This window comes from Oncorhynchus kisutch, linkage group LG28 (genome assembly GCF_002021735.2).
Source record: "Oncorhynchus kisutch isolate 150728-3 linkage group LG28, Okis_V2, whole genome shotgun sequence".
In the NCBI taxonomy this organism is placed as follows: domain Eukaryota; kingdom Metazoa; phylum Chordata; class Actinopteri; order Salmoniformes; family Salmonidae; genus Oncorhynchus; species Oncorhynchus kisutch.
In genome coordinates, this window is record NC_034201.2 from 11,442,620 (window position 1) to 11,466,278 (window position 23,659).

At 43.4% G+C, this 23,659-nt stretch overlaps 1 protein-coding gene across 1 annotated transcript in view; it reads left to right on the forward strand.

The window, feature by feature from the left end:
* The window catches only part of LOC109872688 (protocadherin-1), a 97,395-nt gene extending 79,123 nt beyond the window's left edge, over positions 1-18,272 (forward strand). Inside the window, exon 5 of the mRNA XM_031808531.1 lies at positions 14,644-18,272. Within this exon, the coding sequence (XP_031664391.1) occupies positions 14,644-15,014 (371 nt within the window). The 3' untranslated portion in view covers positions 15,015-18,272. The remainder of the gene's footprint in view (positions 1-14,643) is intronic.
* The last annotated feature ends 5,387 nt before the right edge of the window (positions 18,273-23,659 follow it).

A 23,659-nucleotide genomic window follows, 5' to 3' on the forward strand; every position in this document is an offset into this window, starting at 1 on the left:
GAGGATCTGAGGACCCATGCCACATCTTTTCTGTCTACTGAGGGGGAATAGGTTTTGTCATGCCCTTTTGACGACTGTCTTGGTTTGCTTGGACGATGTTCGTTTGTTGGTGATGTGGACACCAAGGAACTTGAAGCTCTCAACCTGCTCCACTACAGCCCCGTCGATGACAATGTGGGTGTGCTAGATCCTCTTTTTCCTGTAGTCCTTAATCGTCTCCTTTGTCTTGATCATGTTGAGGGAGAGGTTGTTGTCCTGGCACCACATGGCCAGGTCTCTGACCTCCTCCCTATAGGCTGTCTTGTCATTGTCGGTTATCAGGCCCACCACTGTCGTGTCATCAGCAAACTTAATAATGGTGTTGGATTCGTGCCTGGCCATGCAGTCATGAGTGAACAGGGAGCACAGGAGGGGACTGAGCACGCACCCCTGAGGGGCCCCTGTTTCGAGGATCAGCATGGCGAATGTGTTGTTACCTACCCTTACCACCTGGGGGCGGACCGTCAGGAAGTCCAGGATCCAGTTGCAGAGGGAGGTGTTTAGTCCCACCTTTTTGATTGATGAGCTTTTAGGGCACTATGGTGTTGAAAGCTGAGCTGTAGTCAATGAATAGCATTCTCACATAGGTGTTACTTTTGTCCATGTGGGAAAGGGCAATGTGAGGTGCAATAGAGATTGCATCATCTGTGGATCTGTTGGGGTGGTATGCAAATTGGAGTGGGTCTAGGGTTTCTGGGATGATGTTGTTCATATGATCAGCCTTTCAAAGCACTTCTTGGCTTCATACGTGAGTACTACGGGTCAGTAGTCATTTGGGCAGGTTATCTTAGTGTTCTTGGGCACAGGGACTATTGTTGTCTGCCCTAAACATGTTGGTATTATAGACTCAGACAGGGAGAGTTGAAAATGTCAGTGAAGACACTTGCCAGTTGGTCAACGCATTATTGCAGTACATGTCCTGGTAATCCATCTGGCCCTGCGGTCTTGTGAATGCTGACCTGTTTAGTGTCCTGCTAGTGAGTCAACTTCCGTTGAAACTGGAGGGCGCGTATATTCAAATAAATTCTCATAGTTATTATAGTGGTTAAACATTCAGGTACATATAAGTGTCTTATATCACCCGAAATATTAAAATCTTGTTAATCTAATTGCACTGTCCAATTTACAGCGAAAACATGCCAGTTGATTGTTTGAGGACGGCGCCCCACATCCAAATATGTTTCCACCTGCACAGGTTTCATACATAAAGATTAAATATGTTTGAAAATCTTCCTCTGATTTGTCATCCAAAGGGTGCCAGAGATAATATGTAGTGTCAAGTCTGTATATCTATTTGAGTAATCCACTCATTCAACTTTATTTATTAATTTTTTATTTTACCTTTATTTAACCAGGTAGGCAAGTTGAGAACAAGTTCTCATTTACAATTGCGACCTGGCCAAGATAAAGCAAAGCAGTTCGACAGATACAACGACACAGAGTTACACATGGAGTAAAACAGACATACAGTCAATAATACAGTATAAACAAGTCTATATACAATGTGAGCAAATGAGGTGGGAAGGGAGGTAAAGGCAAAAAGGCCATGGTGGCAAATTAAATACAATATAGCAAGTAAAACACTGGAATGGTAATTTTGCAATGGAAGAATGTGCAAAATAGAAATAAAAATAATGGGGTGCAAAGGAGCAAAATAAATAAATAAATAAAATTAAATACAGTTGGGAAAGAGGTAGTTGTTTGGGCTAAATTATAGGTGGGCTATGTACAGGTGCAGTAATCTGTGAGCTGCTCTGACAGTTGGTGCTTAAAGCTAGGGAGGGAGATAAGTGTTTCCAGTTTCAGAGATTTTTGTAGTTCGTTCCAGTCATTGGCAGCAGAGAACTGGAAGGAGAGGCGGCCAAAGAAAGAATTGGTTCTGGGGGTGACTAGAGAGATATACCTGCTGGAGCGTGTGCCACAGGTGGGAGATGCTATGGTGACCAACTTGCAGAGAAAGGAATCTGAAAATCTACCCCTAAACTTTGTTTCAACAAGTCACAATACATTTGTATTTACTCTACACCCTAAAATGTAATCAAAATATGATATATCCTTCGGAAAGAAGTATGTTCAATAGGAAACAGATTTTAGCAGGAGCTCAACAGATTTTCAAGACTGTGTCCTCATACAAAAACTTTTAATTCATATTCGTGTTTTCCAAGCCTGAAACTTTGAACATAGACCGCTGACACCCAGGGAGCTATTTTACATTATGAGCTTTCTCTTGCATTTTTATAAGAGGATGGTCTCTTAAAAAAAAAAAGAAACCAGTTGTTTTTTCTTTGGATATTCTCCTTCCATATCTATTGTGTTATATTTTCCTACATTATTTAAACATTTTTACAAACTTAAAAGTGTTTTCTTTCTAATGGTACCAATAATATGGATATCCTGGCTTCAGGTCCTGAGCGACAGGCAGTTTGCTTTGGGCACATCATTCAGGCGGAAATGGAGAAAAAGGGGCCTGATCCCTAAGAAGTATTAACGGTCTTACTTACATCTGCTGCGGAGAGCGTGATCACACAGTCTTCCAGAACAGCTGGGGTTCTCATGCATGTTTCAGTGTTATTTGCCTCGAAGCGAGCATAGAAGTAGTTTAGCTCGTCTGGTAGTCTCGTGTCACTGGGCAGTTCTCGGCTGTACTTCCCTTTGTAGTCTGTAATGGTTTGCAAGCCCTGCTACATCCGACGAGTGTCAGAGCCGGTGTAGTACGATTCGATCTTAGTCCAGTATTAACGTTTTGCCTGTTTGATGGTTCATCAGAGGGCATAGCGAGATTTCTTATAAGCTTCCAGGTTGGAGTCCCACTCCTTGAAAGCGGCCGCTCTAGCCTTTAGCTCATTGCGGATGTTGCCTATAATCCATGGCTTCTGGTTGGGGTATGTACATACGGTCTCTGTGGGGACGACGTCATCGATGCACTTATTGATGAAGCCAAAATTATGTGGTGTACGCCTCAATGCCATTGGAGAAATCTCTGAACATATTCCAGTCTGTGCTTCCTGCTTTAATTTTTGCATTATGGTCAGATTTGACAAATGGAGGGCGAGGGAGAGCTTTGTATGTGTCTCTGTGTGTGGAGTAAAGGTGGTCCAGACTTTTTCCCTCTGTTTGCACATTTAACATGCTGTTAGAAATTTGGTAAGACAGATTTCAGTTTCTCTGCATTAAAGTCCCCGGCCGCTAGGCGCGCCACCTCTGGATGAGCATTTTCCTGTTTGCTTACGGCGATATACAGCTCATCGAGTGCGGTCTTAGTGCCAGCTTCAGTCTGTGGTGGTATGTAGACAGCTACGATAAAAACAGATGAAAAATCTCTAGGTAGATAGTGTGGTCTACAGCTTATCATGAAATACTCTTCCTCAGGTGAGCAAAACCTTGAGACTTCCTTAGATATCATGCACCAGCTGTTGTTTACAAAAATACATAGTCCGCCGCTCCTTGTCTTACCAGACGCCACTGTTCTATCCTGCCGATACAGTATATAACCAGCCAGCTGGATGTTGATAATGTCGTCGTTCAGCCACGACTCCGTGAAGTATAAGATATTACAGTTATTAATGTCCCGTTGGTAGTTTAATCTTCCGCGTAGGTCATTGATTTTATTTTTTTGCTAGCAGAATGGAAGGCATTGGGGGTTTATTCGATCGCCTTTCAATTCTCAGCCTTCTCTTCACACAAATGACCTGTATCTGGCCCTGTTCCCGGGAAAGCAGTATGTCATACACGTCGGGCTCGTTTAAAGGAAAAAAAAGGATTCTGCCAGTTCGTGGTGAGTAATTGCAGTTCTGATGCCCACAAGTTATTTTCAGACATAAGAGATGGTAGCGGCAACATTATATACAAAATAAGTAAAAACATAATCGATTAGGGACACGTAAACTGTCAGCCTTCTTCTCCGGTACCATCTTATGTGTGTTGTGTTTGCACAGCGTTGTATTGACATTTTTGCTGTTGTTTTGGCTGGTGGCACAGATGGATAGATAGATAGATACCCACTGGGCACACACTGGTTGAATCAACGTTGTTTCCAGGTCATTTCAATGAAATTACATTGAACCAACGTGGAATAGACTTTGAATTGACGTCTGTGACCAGTGGGTAGATAGATCTTTGTGTTGTGCTGTCAGAGGTGGAGTCAGCAGTGTTTCTGTCTTTTCCCTTAGCAGGCCCTCTCATCCCTCTCTCAGAGCTGTAAGTCATTCCTAATGACCCTCCCTCACAAGTGTGCTAATTAAAAAACCCAACTAATGGAGCGTTTGGCCTCCAAATAAATCTGCACTGTGATATTTGTGTAGACAACAGTGTGTTTGCCGTAAACATTTTCCCCTCCTTTCGCCAAGCGTTCTCTCTGCAGCCAAGTGTACTTAGGTGTGCCAGTTACAGAGATATGCGTTTCCCTTTGCTGTGTATAGAGTGCTCAAACCACAATACTACATCCATATATGCTGTGCACCAGTAGAGGCTGATGACGGGAGGACGGCTCATAATAGTGGCTGGAACGGCTCAAATGGAAAGGCATCAAACACATGGAAACCTTCTGTTTGATGTGTTTGATACCATTCCACCTATCCTGCTCCAGCCATTACCGTGAGCCCGTCCTCCCCAATTAAGGTGCCATCAACCTCCTGTGCTGTGCACTATGCCTAATACACACAGACATCTAGGTCCATGGAAAAGCCTTTACCCATAGCAAAGAGCAATAACCCTATTAAGATTATCCATGCATGCACTGACAGTAAGAACCACGGGTCCTTAAGGCTCAGCGTAGTGCATTGTTAGTCCTGTACCACAATGCACTAAATCATACACTGGATGCAAGCACCAGCCAGAAGGGCACTGCTTCAACTCTGTTTGCTTGCCAATAGTTTACTGTTCCACAACATGTCCTCATTGGTTTCGTCTCCAATATTAAGCCTTTTACCTATTCCACTGCTTTTACTCCAAAGCATGGCTTCGTCTTTGTTTCCTTTTTGTCTGGGTAAAACATGGCTTCCTGTGGCTTTCTCCCAGAGCCTCAGTCGCCCCATGTGGGGAGTGGCTGTCAGCCGCCCAGCAGCAGACAGGGAAGAGAAAGGAAACGTTAGGGAGAGAAATGTCAGCTCCACCCGGGAACGATGTGTGTTAGGGGGAGAGGATGAGTGACACGCTAACAGGTGGGGCCAGTCTCCTGCTCTGTGCGTTCACAGCCACTTCCCTCACATATGATATATTATGCTTTATTTTCTGGCTCGGTTGTTGTGTTGTATTCTTTCCAAGGAAGCATATTGGCTGAGCAAAAAAACAAAACTCCATTTAAAGAACAGAGGACTTTGTTGTCTGGTTTGTTGTTGGTGGCAGGAGGACAAGATTGTGATCGGAGCTGGAGCGGTTAAAGAATGAAAAGACAGAGAGAGATGAGGGAGATGTTGGATGCTGACAGGGAGCTGGGACTGTGTCGTCTTTGACAGAGATGCAACGCCAACAGGGTGAGCACGTAGCAGCATGTAGGGACTGGGAGCTGGGAGATGAACCGCTAACAATGGATAGACCTAATTAAAATGTGATTCTCACTTCAGGGAGATTACAGAGAAGGCCCACAGAAAATGATGGATGTGAAAGGAATGGAGCGAGACAGAGGGATACCTCCCTCCCCATCCTCACCTGGTCTTTTTCCTGCTCTGTTAGAACGAAGTTGAGCGACAGGGTGACCGACTGTACCAATGCCGGGATTTATTCACGTCTCCTGAGATGATTGACAGGTGGAAAGCAGGGAGGTGAGCACTCTGTGTGTCACTGCATTTAAGCTGGATGAAAAGCAATATGTGAACTCGAAACATTCAAGCGTGTGCGTCGTTGGCCCCGCAGATGGAATGACGTGGATGTGGTTTACGATGCAGGCTGGCCTTTTGTTATGGGAAATCTACATTTTAAAAGTGTGTCTATGGCCCACAGCAGGAGGAACTGTGGTTTATGATTCACTCTGGCCTTCTGTTCTATGAGCTCTGGATTTCCTGTATCTGTCTGTATCAGTGCTGCTGCCTGCTGTAATGGTTGATGTCCTGCTCTGTCCTTCGCTGGGTGGACTGATAGTCTGTCTGTATCAGCAGATTGAAGTTAGGATGACTCAGTGATGTTATGGTTCACTGTTGTCTTTTGTAACACTTCCCCCTTTGTTCATGTTGTTCAGGATGCCTTGAAGGTCGGATGAAGTTAATCTTTCTGGGGAAAAAAACTGAAACTAGACCTTCAATTAACTTTGTGCTAACCCACACTACAACAATCACAAATCTGTTTGAGTGCCAACGTGAATCCCAAACTACTCTGGTAGAGTTCTCAACACCCTTCAATATCATAAAACTATCTTATACAGAAATATCTCTCCTGCTCACCATATGTGAGAAAATGTAATGCAAAAAACACATTTCCTAGGTTTCCCTGTCTAGTCTGATTGACCTAAGAAACTGTGTGGTAGTTTCTTGTGGCTTTTTAATTAACCACTATATTAACGCTAGTTTTGTGAAAGCAATTTGGGTTGATACTGTGTAATGGAATGTGTTCTCTTGCTCGGGTGGTATAAGCCTGTGTGGTGTGGGTGGGAGTGTGTGGTCTTTGACTCAGGCTCTGGATCACTGATAGAGACGGAAGCATGCACTTCCCTGGCGCTAAGCCTCTTGTCTTCAGAGAGCAGGTTCAGACAGCGTTCGGAAGATCTATGATATTTGATTTGTATGCTACATGATCTGCAGCTATTGATTTCTACAGTTCCTTTCTTTGTAGGCCTCCTCTGTATTTCCATTCTTGACTCCAGGCTGTGTTGGAGTGCTCTACATTAGGTTTCGTTCTCCCATGTGCATTCTCCACTGTGGGGTATACATGTGCATGAATTCTGCTTTATTCAAATGCCTTTTTCACCCTTTTACACTTTAGCACATCTGCAACAAGCATCTAAAGCAGTGGGTGTGACTGTTTGAGTGTGCATGTGCACACACGTGTGTGTTAGGAGTATGTGTGTGTGTGTGTGTGTGGTGGGGGTGTTCACAAGCTAAGTCTTTGCAGATGTAAAATAGTATCTTAATATTTAATATTCTGATAGGCTTCCTAATCCTAAAGCCAAACATCATCACTGATCTACCATTGTCTAATTGTGACTTTTCTCAGTTATCATTAGTCATATTCGACATCTTATTTCTGTCAAAACAAAATACGTGATGAAAGTTAGAAAACAGCGTCCAGCTACTCTGAGTGACAGCAGTCCATTGCCACTTCCTTGAAGCTTAGTTGAGTCGTTTTGATTCTGCTTCATATGAGTTCTGAAATGCCGCCAGTCTTTCTGTCATGACTATGAGAAGCTACGCTCATCGCAGCTTCTATTAGCTAATTTCCATCATATCTAAATCAATGAGGCAGTAACCCAGACCAGTAACGAGCCCCAGCGCAGCCATTGCCTCACATTATCAATGACCTCAAGTGTTTGACACTCCACTGTCCCCATTACATCCCCTCTGTCCGGGTCACTGGGGACCCTGGATGGGCCCACAGCCCCCACTCATAGCTGATACACTCTAGGTCAGTGACTGCTGCAGCATACTCTGGGTCAGTGGTGACCAGCAGTATAATTAGGATGCTCATAAACTCTGGTTCAGTGAAAACATTACTCCCAGTGTTCTAGATATGTCCTCTTTCCCCCGGGTTGGTGCTGATTCCCACTAGGATCAGTGCTCAGCCCCCTGGCTGTGGTGGCGTGGGCACTGGCACAGTTGGGACCCCTTGTGTATTGGAGACCGGTACCAGGGCATGCTCACACACACTGACACACACAGTCTCTCTGGGCACCCAGATGGAGTTATTTCCATGTGGCTAGGTGCTCAGCATGGAGCCTCACTCTGTCTGCCTCTGTGCGGACTCACTGCATATATGGGCCAGTGAGAGAAAGGGATAAAATTGAATAAAATGGCATTTGCATAATAATGAGGACCATTAGCGATGCTGTGTGATTTTTCTCCCTCAGATGTCTCCGATGATGCATGTAGCCTTGTATTTCTGTTCTTTTGAACTCCTAGCAGAGATTGTTTTGTTCTGTGGTTGTTTCAAAAGCTCTGCACCCACCTTCTGCCCAACAGACTACATGTAACTAATTAATGTCACACTATGGTGCCATACATGGATGCCACTGAACACCTGTATGTGTGGCTGTGCGTGGGTGGGTGGGTGGATGCATGTTTTTCTGTCTGTGCGTATGTCCATGTTCATACTTGTGTGTGTGTATGTGAGTGCAGTGTGTGCATGTGCGCGCGTGTGTGTACTGCACTGATTTTTGTTGTGTTTGAGGGAGAATGAAGGAGAACAAGGGAGAGAGAGGGGGACATGGAGAAAGAGAATGAGACAGACTGAGAGACAGTGTGAGTCTGAGGGGGCTTGTTTGTCTTGCGGGTGCCAGTTTGGGCTGCTGCCCGGGTGCCAGTGTGGCGTGGAGATGCGGGGGCATGGTTTTGCCCAGACAGATGGTGCTGGGCCTTGTCAGAGTCCCTGCCTGTTAGTAGAATTGATTGCAGAGGCCTGTGCCAGCCTCTCCCAGGACAGTGGCCTATGCAGGCATATCATGGGACTGCCACCACCTTTGAGGCGATAGGTCATGTGACTCACAGCTTATTTTGGGCCTGGTTGAAAATGTGTGAACAATGCAGTCCCATGCAAAGGGTCCCCCTGAGGCAAGTTGTCATGAGCAATCTGGCCTTAATACAGAGCACATTCTGGCACAGCTATTGTGCTCAGTTCCAATCAGCTGCTGCTGTTTGTTGCCCCCAATTCTTGAAGTTGTTGTTGGTATCTTTACTGCAGAGCCAGCAGGTCAGTGGTAGAGACCTTTCTTACTGTAGTAGAATTGCATTCTTTAACCTGCCACGAGCTTTGACACTATGGACAATGTTTCACAATATCCCTTTTGGTGATGCGTTTATGAGGCAATGAAGCTGAAGACAAAAGGCTAGTGTTGTGATGATGTTTTAGGGTGTCATAGGTGTCTCTAGAGGCCCCTCGGCTCCCGAGTGGCGCAGTGGTCTAAGTCACTGCATGTCAGTGCAAGAGGTGTCACTATAGTCACTGGTTCGAATCCAGGCTGTATCACATCCCGCCATGATTGGGAGTCCCATAGGGCGGCGCACAATTGGCCCAGCATCGTCCGGGTTTGGCCGGAGTAGGCCGTCATTGTAAATAATAATTTGTTCTTAATTAACTGACTTGCCTAGTTAAATAAAGGTTAAATAAAATATCAATCTGGAAAACTCCTATCTGTCTGTGATCACTGGCAACATGGCCTATTCCACAACACAGTCAATGCATCGACCCACTCACTGCAATGGCTGTAAATTATACCCCTAAAGAGAAGAGAGACCATTGGGATGGACTTAAGTGAGGACAGGGTATCAAGGACCAAACCATTGACCGTATCATATAGGAGATTGGCTCATTGTCCTTCCTGGAGAATTGGCATGGAAGTTTATAAAACAGATTGCGGCCACAACATGCAGTAGCATCCACATTACGATGCTGTCCTTATTATTCTACTACCCAAATTCTACCCATTGCCGGCAATTTCACAAATGTTTTCTTCCAGTTAAAAAGATTTCCCCAAAGTTTCATCATTCAGTGAGGCCAGTCCAGTTCGCTGTAAGGCTTTGATAATACTGTTGATAACAGCGCTGCTTTGACAGAAACTTAAATTAATTTTGGCTATATTCCATGTCGCATTTGAAATGGATGTCAGGGAGATTGTTCTGTATTTCCATTTCTTCACTGTTGTGTTCATCAAAGTCACTTTTGGGGTTTCAGCCACAGTATTATGAGAAGAGCGTAAATCACGAGGGACGTGATTGAATCAAACAGTGCTTATTAACATACTCATATTATTCACATTTTTGACATTCTTTCTGTTTCTATTGACAAAATCCCCAAATCCTTTTCACTTGAAATTAAAACTGGGTGAATGAATAAGCCTCTTTAAAGCCATGCCAGTGCTGTGAAACATAGATGATCACTATGAATTAGTGTAGCTATTTGTCAGAGTCAGAGCACACGGATATGAATACACATTAGGTCCCTTAAATAATCTTTCTAACTACACTCTCCAAGTATTAAATGACTGCTCTTAATACCACGCACTCACTGTAAATGTACGGTTTTACGGCTAAGCTTGCAAAGTGGACGTGTGTGCCAGTATCTCAAAGCTCTATTTACAATGTGTGTGCATGTATTACTTTAATAGAAATATATCATTCTCTGTCCATAGAGAAATCTCGGATAGGATTGCGCCTGCTCGCACCTTATCAGCAGGAACCGGCGAGCTGAAGCTGCAGATTTGGAAGTGATGATATCTGTGAGAGCTGGGACCTGAGAGTATGTGGTTATAAAGAGAAAGGCAGAACAATGTCTCCATTAGCCTATCTCTGCTCTCAGCCACTGGAGAGGGCCCATTCGGCTGGGGGTCCCACGGCAGACAGGGGTAGGCATGGGAGGGGGTCATTAGAGGATCAGATATAGAAAGTGGTGATGGAGTTCTGTGGGCCTTAGAGGCGTTGGTTTGCCCAGTCTCACCATCCCTGGGTTCATAGAGCAGGTAACACACAGTCATTTGGGGAGGGGAGCTGGCTTGGGGCCACATCGTCTTCCGCCCCAGTTGGGCTGCTCAGACGGGCATTAGAGAGAGGCCCTGGGGGTCATCTCTCCATCACAGTGCGACGGGGACCGAAAGCCGCTTAACAGCTCTCGAACTAGTGCACTGACCTTCCATGATGGATAGCACTTGAGGGACTGGAACTGTGTGGGTCTGACATGTACTTCCTTATTTCCAGCGAGTCACTGTGGAATGGAGCCGCTGTGGCCTTTAAGGCTTTCTCACAGCCAGTGGAGTGTGTCCCACAATTCACTGGGGTTCATGGCCACTGCCTCCTCAACAAGGAACAGCGCAGCATTGCAGTCACACAGAAGATCTCCCCAATTGCTCTCCAAACACGCTCTCACCAAACTGACAAATATTACTGAAGCATCATAAAACCAAAACATAGGCTACTATCATAGCCAAATGTAAGTAGCATTGATCTCAAAGATCCCAAGATACCATATTAGGCAAATATCAGTATGATAAGCCTCAAGTTAGAGCCAGTGTCCTTACTCAGCCAAAGCACATACAAATGTATTAGGACAAAACAAACCATTCCAAACATCCTGCTAGTGTAATAAGGCCAATGTCATGCCAATACTAAAAATAGCATGCAGCATTGAATGTAGGCCTATATTAAACTACACTCTATAGTGCATGATTTCTTGCAGCAGTAGACAGCTGATCCCACAAAACCATCAGTGAAGGGCAGTTGGGAGCTCTGTTATGCACTTTAAAGGTCATTTAACCAAAACATTTGGCTTCACAGAAACACCTGAGCCTTTGTGTCTCTCCTCTCTTGCCCATTCTGCCACATCTGAGCCACTCTTAGATCTGCCGTGGTTTTGTACATTGGTTATGTCTATCTAAGGATTCCAAGGCTTTCTTCAAAGGGCCTTTGCGCTGACCTCTCTTCCTCATAGGTAAAAGTTGGTCAGAAACACAGGAAGCTGAATGAAAGGGATTAGTCCACAGACAGGAACTACTGGGGAGGGTGGGAGGGATAGGCCGGGGCCGACTGGCCTTCAGAGAAGCTCTACTGACGCTTTCTCTCTTCAAGGAGATCGTTATCGGTGAGAAAGTAAACCAAACACAGGTTCAATAATTAATCAAATATTCTCTTGAAATGTACCCACTTCTCATTTTTTTGGTGTAAAAAATTCAGAAGCTGAGATTTGCTTCCTTAGCCTGAGGAAAGGCTCCACAGAGCAGCTAAAGACTGGAGGATGGGCAGGGATGATCACTGGGAGGATATGCTGTTTGCCTCTCCTTCCACTCGAGTGTCAGCCTCTCAAAGAGAATCCCCACAATTCCCATGACAATTTGACTGTTATATAATGAGTGCGTATGCAGAATGTATATGCTAAATGATCCCAAACACGTCAAAACAATATTTCTAGAAAACAAGGAAAAGTCCCAATTTGATTCGTGAAAATGGTGTATTCCTTGTGATACGTGTGATATATTTAGTGTTTTGTTGCGTTTCTGTTTAGCAACATATTTTATTTCCCTCTTGTTTTCTCACTCCCTCTTTTTGAGGGAGACAAAGTGTCAGGTATCACTGCTTACCGAAGGGAACTGTTGTGAATGCTTTAGGAAACACGCTCAATATGTCACTGGAAAACAAACACGACCCCGGAATTGTATTTATCCTACTATGCATGAACAGATCACTATCTAATCACAGCCTGTTTTGATAGCACGCTCCATCTCTATTGAGAAGGCCTAGAGTATGTAAAGATATATGAATACATTGGGTGTTGTTTCCACTCTCCTTGGGGTGCCTTGAATAAATGTTTCATTCATAAATTAACATTTGAGCATTAACCACAATTATATAATTATAAGACCACACAGTCAATTTCCAGCTATAATGACTTCATTTTGTTCTCCTCCATCTTTCTATGAACTGCGGGTCTCTAATGTCTGTTCCCCATCGATCACAAGCGCTGTGGCACACACTGGAAAGCAGCTGATGGGGAGAGGGAGGATTTGCAATCAAACAGAGAGGAGCAGTGTGAAATCTCAGGAAGAGCAGCTTCCCCCCCATGCCCATGGGCAGGGGATCAGACGGAGAGGAAGCCTGGCTCAGACAGCCAACACCTCCCACTGGCACCCTGATGCAAGCAGCATGCAAACCCACCCCTCACATGTGTATCAGCTGGGGGGGTTGAATTCTGCACGTACTCCCCTTCTCCTCTCCTCCGTGGTCTTGCATGGTAGAGTGTGTATTACACATGTGTGAAGGAAGTGCATTTGAAATCAATGATGAAGTTCACTGGGAATCAAAAAGTGAGAGGTGAATGGGATATTGAATGTTGCTCGGCAGGGTTTCCTGTTGTTCATGGCTAAGTGTGTCTGATGTAATGAATGGAATATATGAAATAGATATGCTTAAAAATGAAACCGACTGTAAGTGAATGAGCGATAGCTACATGGGCTGCACTGGGCTGTCTCCAGATCTGGAGAGTTCAGGACTTGCTGTGTAGGGAGAAAAAATGGCATTGAGTCACCTTTCTTCAAAACCCAATCACCTGCTCTCTAAATCCAATCACCTCCCTGTTAAAGTCAGTGCCCTGCCAGTGCTGCGGCTCACCCATCCACTCTCTGGGCTGCCCGCTCTCTTCCTGCTCCCGGCCTTTTGGAGCTGCACTCTCCTTCCGTGACACATGAGACTGTGAACTCTTAAAGGGTTTGTTTCAGGCCTAGAGCTTGATTTATTCCAGGCTCCACTCCAGGAGAAAAAAAATCTTCCTTTTCCCTCACCTTTCTATGGCTGCTCCTTTAACCTACTGTGCAACTTCTTTGATGTATCTTCCATGTCCACTGTGTGTTTGGGGTCTGTTTATTTCAGCAGTGTGAGCTGTGCTGAGCTGAATGTGCACAGTAGGTAAAAGGGTCAATACTGTGGCTTTGTGTTGTGCAGGTGGAACAGCCCAGAAGTCCTACATAATGGCTGTATTAGAGCTAGCTGTGTGTACAGACACAGAGAGACCAGTGGGGAACAGGTCCCCTGGGCTGCTAAGCAGGCCTACAGGCTGCCGCCTCCAATTTCCAGGCAAACACATGTAAGGGTTGCTCTGCATGCTTGTTTCCCTGTGAACTGCACAGAAAGCTGAACTGACAGAATATCTCTGTTGTTTGTGTTTTGAGATTCATAGGTGCTATCGAGTTACTGTACATATTGACCGAGAGGGTGTTCCCTGTGACCCAGTCACCATACCTTGTATTTTCTGTGCCTGCCCAAGAAGGGCGTAGGTATGCAGTCCAGCTATTGATTTTGATCTGTGCTGTTTGGAATGAGGTCAGTAGGTCGTGGACCTATTTAATTAATTAGGAACGGTAGAATGGAAAATGTATAACAATCAAGGACATGGACTCATTTCAGACCTGCCAGTCAATAACAACCATACCACGATGGGTTTACCCTGGGGCCCTGCAGGGATCCCTGTGGAGCCACATGCAGCATTGTGTGTGGGTGTGTTGTCTGATCATGCATGCGTGTTTGTGTGTTAAACTTTTTTTCTCTCCCTGGAAACACATTCGGGGCACCATTTACACCCACTGCATTCTAGATGGCAACCTACATACAACACAATACAGCCACGGGGCAGCACAGAACATGGCAACAACAGGAAAATTATGGCAACTATCAATCACCACTAGACACACGGTCGTAACCTTTGCTCAATGCTTAGCAATGATTGCCCAAATCAGTGAAAGGACTTCATAGAACACACCACTGGACTGCAACTACTGTAGCATCAATGGCACGGTGCATAGCAACAGCTACATAGCAACAGCTGTACTGTGCATAGCAACAACTACAAGGGAAATAGCAGACAGAGCAGGAAGGTTTTCACAGACTGGGTGTTGTTATATCAGCAGTGAAACTCCCTCTATTGTCTTTCTTGTCTGTTAACATTTGAACCTCTCTGAACATGGGTGTTCTTCTCTCCTTGCAGATATACGATCCATTCCTGATGTGGCAATGACGGGGAACTGTACTCAAGAGTGCAGCGAGCTGGGCCACTCTGACGCCTGCTGGATGCCTGGGCAGCCCTCCCCAGTGCGCAAGACCAGAAACCCCCCTAAACTCTCCACCTTCGTGCCTTACCAGGAGAGAGGCAGCCTGGGCCGCTTGGCCAACGGGAGCGCCAGGCTGGGTGGAGAGGAGCACCGAGCCCACCTTCCACCTTCCCGGAGTGCCTATTCCAACAGCGGCCACGCCCCAAGTCAGGACTTTCCCCTGGAGGAGGTGCCCCTGAGCGTGGCCACCGAGTTCCCGTCCACCTCCCCTCCTAGCCACACCCCCAAACGAGAGATCTACCTGTGAGAAAGCCCCATCTCCCATGTCTGATTGGTGCACAGATAGAGGAGCCACAGAGACACACCCACTTTATAAAAAGAAACATGCTCTTATGCTGCATTCATAACAAAGTGGGAAGGTGGTAATTACCTCATAAGATTGGTAAAAATCGTCTTGAACGCCTCTCCACTGGTAATTACTAGTGGGAATCACATCTATCATCCCTAAACTCTGACTTCTCCCACATGCTCACCTCTGTCACTTACTAAGGAAATTACCTTGATAACAGCATTTTCGGCAGTTAAATGCAACAACACAATAGTATTTATAAAAAGCAATCTATTCATATAGTTTTTTAACACTATAGTTTGTTTACAAGCATGATAGCTGTACTTTGAGTTTATGGTTGAAGCAGCTTGTTGGCCTTTAGCCAATCTGCATTTTTCAAAAGATTTAAAGCATGTGAATGCATCCAACTGGTATTTACAACTTCACAACTGGTAATTAGCACCTTCCCATTTGGTTAAGAACTCAGCATGAGGCTCTGAAATGTCCATTTATTTAAATAAATATCCGTTCTGTAGGAAATATGGTCTGTAATTCGTGGAACCATTGGTATGTGCAATAGGAGTTTTTCAGTTTATTTATTTTATTTATTTACATATTTATTGGTTCAATAATGTATTAATTAGTTAATGTATTCATTTATTGATGCAGCTTATTTGAAAGCATTGGTTGAACACTTGTGGTAATATCACACAAAAAAATATACAATCAATCCCTCAAACGCTACTGATTTACTTAGCTTAGCCCCAGCCTGTGGAATGTTCTCTGGAACTTTTAATGTGTGATCAGTGCTTTAGTGCCATAACCAGATAACATTCAACTGACAGGCAATACATCCCTAGGGTAGACTTAATGCTTTTGATTACAAATCAAATTGAATGGTCTTTCTTAATGTACAGTGCTGTAAATACATTTGAATGGTGTACACTGTATCCTGTATATATTTCTGTCTGGCTCAAGCTGATAACAATAGCCTCAGAATTTTTGCAGTTGAGCTTTTCTTTCATTTGAGCTGCTGCTGTTTAAAACTTGATTGAAATGTTTCCCTAAAGCTTGGACGGACTGTGTGGAAAAGCTATTGAATGAATACACACCCGTGACCCCCAATCATGATAGAACCATGGCCTTGTACCTCATGCTCTCTGGAGAGCTCTTCAGCCAGTGAAGAGAGCTGTGTGGCAGCATTTAATCGGACAATGTGTGTTCCACTGAGTCTCAGCACTGTGACTTGTCTCTTTTCCTGGAAACAGTACACTTAGAGGCCACCGCACCTGGTCGCACTGACCATTCCCAATCCTTTCCCAATCCTTTATCCAATCCTTAATACTTTAGTTCCTTTAGAACCTGTGGTTCTCCACCTAGATGAGACTATATTCTCTGTCATGTGTGAAAAGCTCCTCTCCAATGCTAGGCCTCCCTATGCCGAAACAACACTATGCTAATCAGTGGCTCTCCACGTAGAGGTCACCATTAACTTCAACCCTGTGTCTCCAGCCTCGTTAGGGTTTCTCTTCACGATCCGCATGAATTTCAATGGTTCTGATGAATGCATGAGGAGTTATTCACACGAGTTTCAGCACAGAACTCTTCAGTCCTGAGAACCACTGAAGTGACTGAGAGTGCTGTGACTGAACTCCCCTGTCTCACAGAAACTAAGCTTTTTACATTCCCAGGCTGACTCCTGAACGGCTTCAGTAATCTGGGACTAAGAGACATTTCAATTTGCAAAGAAGGGAAGCGGTTGTCAATGCCTTAGAAAACACTCTGGTCACCATTTTGTTTGAATAGACCTGTTGCATCCATTGGTGCATGTTATAAACAATGGTGAAATGGTGCCATTTCAAATAAAGTGAAATATTGGTAGCAGGAGTGTATTTACTGTCCCATATTTCCAGTCCATTTCCAGTTGACTTTCATTGAGGCCAACAGGTTATATTAGCTTGTTAGCTGTTGTTCCTCACTCTTCAATTGAGTATGATGTAGATAGAGGACATTCCTGTAGGTTGCAGCAGCTATCTTTTACAAATACACAATTTCAAAGTCATTTAAAATCAGACGTCTGGAGGACACAGGAATATTAGTATGTAATTGGATGATGATTATGCCACCAGCCCGCCTCGCAGCACAGTAGCATTACTCATAGCGTTTTGATTTGTACACTGATTCAATTAGATTTGTACCTTAGTTTTGACCTCAGTGTATTTCTATAGAGAGAGAAACCGTGGGTATGGTCTGAGTAAGGGTGGAAGGGCCTAGAATTGATGCTCCGCTCCCCTAATTACTGTGAGTAATGAGTCCTGAGCCAGGGCATATGTGAGCACTGAGCACACACCCTGAGGACAACACAGCAGCCAGATAATCCAAATCCATCTGCAAAATCAGTTAAAAAGGGGTATTTTTATCTGCACTTACCTCATCGCACTGCCGTCGGCAGCACATGTAGAATAATTAAACTCAGAACATATGGAATTTACTGGACATGGCAATGACTAAATAAGGTGGGTGATTATCCTAGCCTTGAGGGAAAAATTCACATGATGCTGTTTTCAAAGCCATTCCCTTACGACATAAAAAACAGAGAAAAGAATCACATGTGGAAAAATATGTGGTTTCGGACACGTGTGATTAAATCACATACAAAATGTAGATGCGAAGCTGCAACTTGTACATGTTTTTATTTTGCAAGGGTTTAGCCGCTGAAATAAAATACAGCGAGTCATGATACACTGTGATGAAGCCCCTTCGCGGCCCCCCCCAATCCCTTCTCAGTGTGGAACAGAGCAGCTTTACAGAGCTACAGCTGCGGGTGAGTTCACTGACCTGGAATTACTGATAAGTGTGAAAGATGGCGATGAGTGATAAAGCCAACGTCACACAGACTCAATCACTGGCTTTGGCTCCTACGCTATGTCTGACTCCTTTCAGATTCACTGGCGTTGACTCGTCTGACTTACTGTGATTCACCGACTCCTCTGACTCGAGCCTGAATCTCCTGAGTGATCTGGCATGAATCACCAGTTTTATCTCTTTACTAATGAGAGTCTGAATCACTTCTCTCTGGCTTGACTGAATCACTGGTTTTATCTCTTTACTAATGAGAGTCTGAATCACTTCTCTCTGGCTTGACTGAATCACTGGTTTTGACTCAAGACCATATTAAAATCAAACCACTGAGTTTGAGTCCTTACCATCACCGGTCTTTGCATCCATTTTCTTGTTAGTTTTTTTCAGCCTGAATAACTGTGTTCTACTCCTTTTCTCCAGCCTATATCAATTGTTCTGAGTCGTTGAATATACTGAATCACATGGTTTTACCTGTCGTTTGAACTCATGCTGAATTTCTTATTTGCGTTGACTGCTCTCTAGAGAAAGCAGGGGTTGTTGTCCTTTATCAAAGTAGAGGACAGCATGAAAATCTTTGATACACTCCACAGTATGTCCAGTCATGTTTAGTTTTATATTTTTGATATTTTATTTCATGTGAAGTTCACCTGAGTATCCTCTGCCTCTCTGTAGTGGTATTATATGGTGATTGTGGCTATAGATTGTCGGGACATTATGAAACACTGGAGAATGGGCAAAGGATTTTCTTTGCAGGTGTTACATAAGACTAAGCCTCCTGACATAGTAAATCAAAGTGAGCTGTATGTGGCAAATCTCTCCTGAAGGTGAACTGTACATATGTAGATCTACACGTCCCCGTGTGTGCTGTCAGGCAGGCTATGAGTTTAGCATGAATTCCAAAGATAATTGGTAGAAATTGTTTACTGTTTTTTGCTGGGGTGTTAGTGCTGGTTTCTGTTCAAGACCCCTCTCCCCAAATGAGCTGACATTCACTTCACTGCACATTTCATCACTGTCACAGACAGTTCACACTCAAATAAAGACAGCTACCTTGAAAGTATGTCTTAGCAGGAGAGTACCAAGTTGTTATCCTAATTGTTGGTTATATTTATATAGGACAAAATGCTTGTGATGCCATGTTTCTGTACAGTTTTATGTACATGCAAGTGAAGCTTTTTAAAACGTATGACAAAAGCCGATGACATATAAACATTGTAATGTGTTTCTTGAGATGTGCACATCTTGCCTTGGTTGGATTGATCTTTGCTGAGTCAGTGTGAATGTGGCCGTTCTATGCCTGCACCGTAGTCCTTCACTGGCTCCCTGCTCCCGAGGGCTTTATCAGAACTTCTGTTTATCGTGAACAGTGGATTGTCGGATCCTCTACCTGTTTGTTCAATTCCCATGTGTTCCGTTTCGTTCTGTTTTCGCATGTTAAGGAAAAATCCCTTGTAATAAAAGTCCTCAAGAACTTTGTAATAAAATGAGTCCTGTAAAAACAATGGTTTCAGTGACTTGTTGAGTGTTGAGTGTGGTTATTGGTAGAATATTGGAGTAATTGTTTCTACTGGTACATAACAAAAAAAACATCACATGTAGCTTGGAACTGTTTAGTATTCTTATAGCGTCGATAGGTGATGACTCATACCCTTTGCTCTTGCAGTTCGCCATATTTTGATTTTTCAGAAAATTTTCTCCGAAAAGCACATTCTCTGACTGCTAGTGTCTATTGCTTTTTTGGACATGGTAGGTAATGCATTTCAGCCTTGGGTGAAAGATTTATCTGACACCTCTAGGACCTATCGTGCTGCAATGTGGCTCATGTATGAGGGTAAGACATCGCATTTCAGAACTACACTGTAGTGCTGACTGTCTATCAATCAATTATTAATGTGTCTGCACTCTGCAAATATGAAGGAGACCCTCTCACTTGAGGGAATGTGCTGGCTCAATGTCAAGGATATTACCTCATTTTAGGACTCATGGAAGTGTCTACATTGCTATTCAGAGAAGTCACTCACTGTTTTGTCAGCTAACCAGATAGAGGGACAGACCTAAAACCATACAATAAAGCCAGGGCTATGAAGATGGCACTGTAAAACATTAGTTAATAAGTGAATCCATATTACATGTGCAGCATTTTAGGTAGTGGTTCCAATACTTTTTAGTAAGTCAATTATTACCTAGTCTTAAGTTATGGTGTAAATTGTTTACACCAACTCATGAGTAGGAAAGTGTAAATTCAAACTGGTCAGAGATTTTAAACAGCAATGGTCAGAAGAGCACAATGCAGCCTCACGGGAAACACTCTATTACTGCACTTCGTTACCGAAGTGACTTTTTCATAACAGGTTATTACAGGTAACTTACGCAGCAGGTTTGCAGAATTACCGTTGTAGGTTAAGAGACTGAGGTTAAGGTGGATAGGGTTAGCGAAAATGCTAAACCTGCTACAAAATCATTTGACACAATGCAAGTCGAGGCAGACCAAACTGACCCCTTCTGGATGCTGAAGAAACTGCACAGGGAACTGTTGGACAAAAACAATGAGGATATGGAGGAAAGATACAGTCATTCCAATCTTGGGACTCCCAGGTTTTACTGAGACATATTGCATTAATTTCTCTCTCTCTACTCATCCTTATCCATTAGGTTTCTCAGATTGAAGATAGAGTTTGAACACCATTATTAGATGACTAGTTATGGGGATGCAATGACAAGTCTTTGATGCATGCAGGGACAGTCAGTACTGCGATTCAACAGCTCCGGTAGGGAAAAAACACTGTGCTCCTGTAGCCATTTCCTCAAGATGAAACTACGCCTTGGCTACTGCTGCTGTAGATCTGCCGTTGCCGTGGAAACCTGGCCGCTCTCTCTCTCTCTTTCACCCACGCACGCTCGCTTCGTTAAACGCTCTGCTGCTGGCAATTAGAAATAAAACCAGCGGCAGGGCTGGCTGCCTTGAAACGAACTCTCCAATTAAACACTGTCAAATAGCAATGTTTCTTAGAGCTACATCCACTCTCTATATAATAGACCATGTGCCCCACAGCAATGTTTCTAAAAGCCTGAACTGTGTGCTACTTGCTTTGGAAGATGAGAATGTCCAAAAGCCATCTTTCTTACAAATATACTAAGTACATTTACAAAATGGATCAGGTTCCATTTTAGGATGTTATTGTTCCAAATGCTATGTTTTCAGAAGCATTATCCATGCTCCTTTAGGCAGGAACATGTTCCCAACAACATTTAACACCATCTAAACATGATTTGTAAAAAAAAACTTGATGGTTGATTGATACACATCATGTGTGCCCTGGTAATGCACACGTGAACATTTAGTTTTCTTTTTTCCCCTTGACGATTCATACAGGAGCTACAGTACATTCCACACCCAGATACACATTCATTCAAACGTGCCTTCAATTACCATATATTTGATTATGCATGACTGTCCATCAATACTAACAGAGCATATATTTCAGTGAAGTAAGTTTTGTGTTTCATAAGGCCTTAACTCCCATAGAAAATCACTGGTGTATAGTCGTAGCCAGCCATTTGTATTACTGTCTTGTGTATTGACTTTCATACACTAAAGATGTAATTGCTGGGTTAAAATCAATGGACAAATTTAAAGTGCGTCATAATTACAGAGTTTTTTTGTGTAAAGTCGATAACTACACTTGAGAAGACTCCGCACTGCATGTCCTACATAAACCAACTTCATTATTTAAAACACACACACACACACACACACACACACACACACACACACACACACACACACACACACACACACACGCAGGTTCTGTGAGGAATAAAAACACACACTTATCAACCCATTTCTATAAGCAACCTCTCTCTACTGTGTTGAAAGAGCTATATCATACTCATGTGACAGTCTATTACCGCCCACCTCAATCTCCCAATCGTCTAGACCCAGACACATCAGGAATCAATCACATAATCATCCACATATCCATGTGACTCTGACCATCCAATGGGATCACCCAGAATCAGGATCAGTCTGAGGCACATAGCCAGGCCCACACAGAGTTGTTAGATTGTACTACTGAAATATTCACCAATGAAAATGCACACGGGGATAAATCCCTCATAAATCCCTTATACCATTGGATTGTTAGATTGATGGGGGACTACATTGAAATGTTGTTAGGTGTCCCCAATATGTAGACTTATTGCTTTTTCATGATGATTTTAAACTGTAGTCTATCCTATTCCCACTATGTGCTGTCTCCCATCTGTTCCACTCCGTTCCCCCACAGTTTAACGCTGTCTGTGTTGCTTAATTGTTATAGGTTCTGGATACATGGTGTATGAAGGAGGGCTGGCTGCAATTCCCAATTTACTTGCAAACAGCTAATGTTAGCATATTGGCCATTGGAATTCTATGCCTTGCTGCACTAATCAAAATATATGAAAATCACCATACAAAAACCACAATACATTTTTTTTTGCAACATGATCCTCTTTCCTCTCAAAGCTGTTGCTGAAACATTTTCAATTTTGACAGTACTTGCCGATTCAGCAATATTCCATTCAAATTTGGCCTTACACAGCTGATTAAGTATAACAAATAGCTGTTACCCTCAATTTCCAATCCTACAGCCTCCAATAGGATATTGTCACACACACAAAAAACATTGAGGCATCTGTAAAAGAGATTCTGTCCTGCATTTCATTAGCATACCAGGGCCAATGGCTGCAACAGGCAACATTTGCTGTTTGTGAAGTAAAGTGACCGAAATATGGGGTTTTGCAGCCAGCCCTGCTCCATTGTAACGTTACTGTTTTTAAAGAACAGAGTGAAACAGTACACTTTTAACATAAATATGGACAGACTATGGCGTTAATGAATCAATATCATGAATCAATATATAAAAATGGATTTAAAACCCTCCAGTTGTGCTCGTTTCATGTTTACTAATTCTAATGTTTACTAAATGCCCACCCCATCATAGCTGATTATAAATCCATAATAATATACGTATATTATCACCTAATGTTGTGTTCGATCTTTTTACTCAACTTAAGTTCTTGTGAACATTACAAGTTTTGAACTTCTATTTGCTATTTATGGCTGTCACGTTCGTTATAAAGATGAGACCAAGGCGCAGCGTGAGTAGAGTTCCACATGTTTTTAATAAAACCGAAACTCACCAAAACAAACAAAACGCTATACGAGTAGGGCAGACAGGCAACTAAACATAGAACAAGATCCCACAAACACCAAAGGGAAATGGCTACCTAAATATGATCCCCAATTAGAGACAACGATAAACAGCTGCCTCTGATTGGGAACCATATCAGGCCACCTAGACCTACAAAAACCCTAGACATACAAAAAACCCTAGACAATACAAAAACTAGCCTACCCACCCTAGTCACGCCCTGACCTAACCAAAATATAAGGAAAACAGAGATATCTAAGGTCAAGGCATGACAATGGCCTGTAGGCCTCATTGACCTGAGCTCATACAACTTGTTTTTGAGTTTAAAAAAAGCATCATCTATGGATTATTTTGACTGTAACAAATACTCAGATGAAACATATTGTGCTATTTATCACAGACTACTTTGTGTCAAAGTTTAAGAAGGATTTTTGTTTTGAAACCATTTCACATTGTTCAATAGTGGCAGAATTTTATGTCATCATCCTGGGATATGGCGTATCTCGTTGGCCCTGGGATCATCCTGATAACATTGTCAACCGACAGCCGATCTCTCCTCTCAGGTGGGGA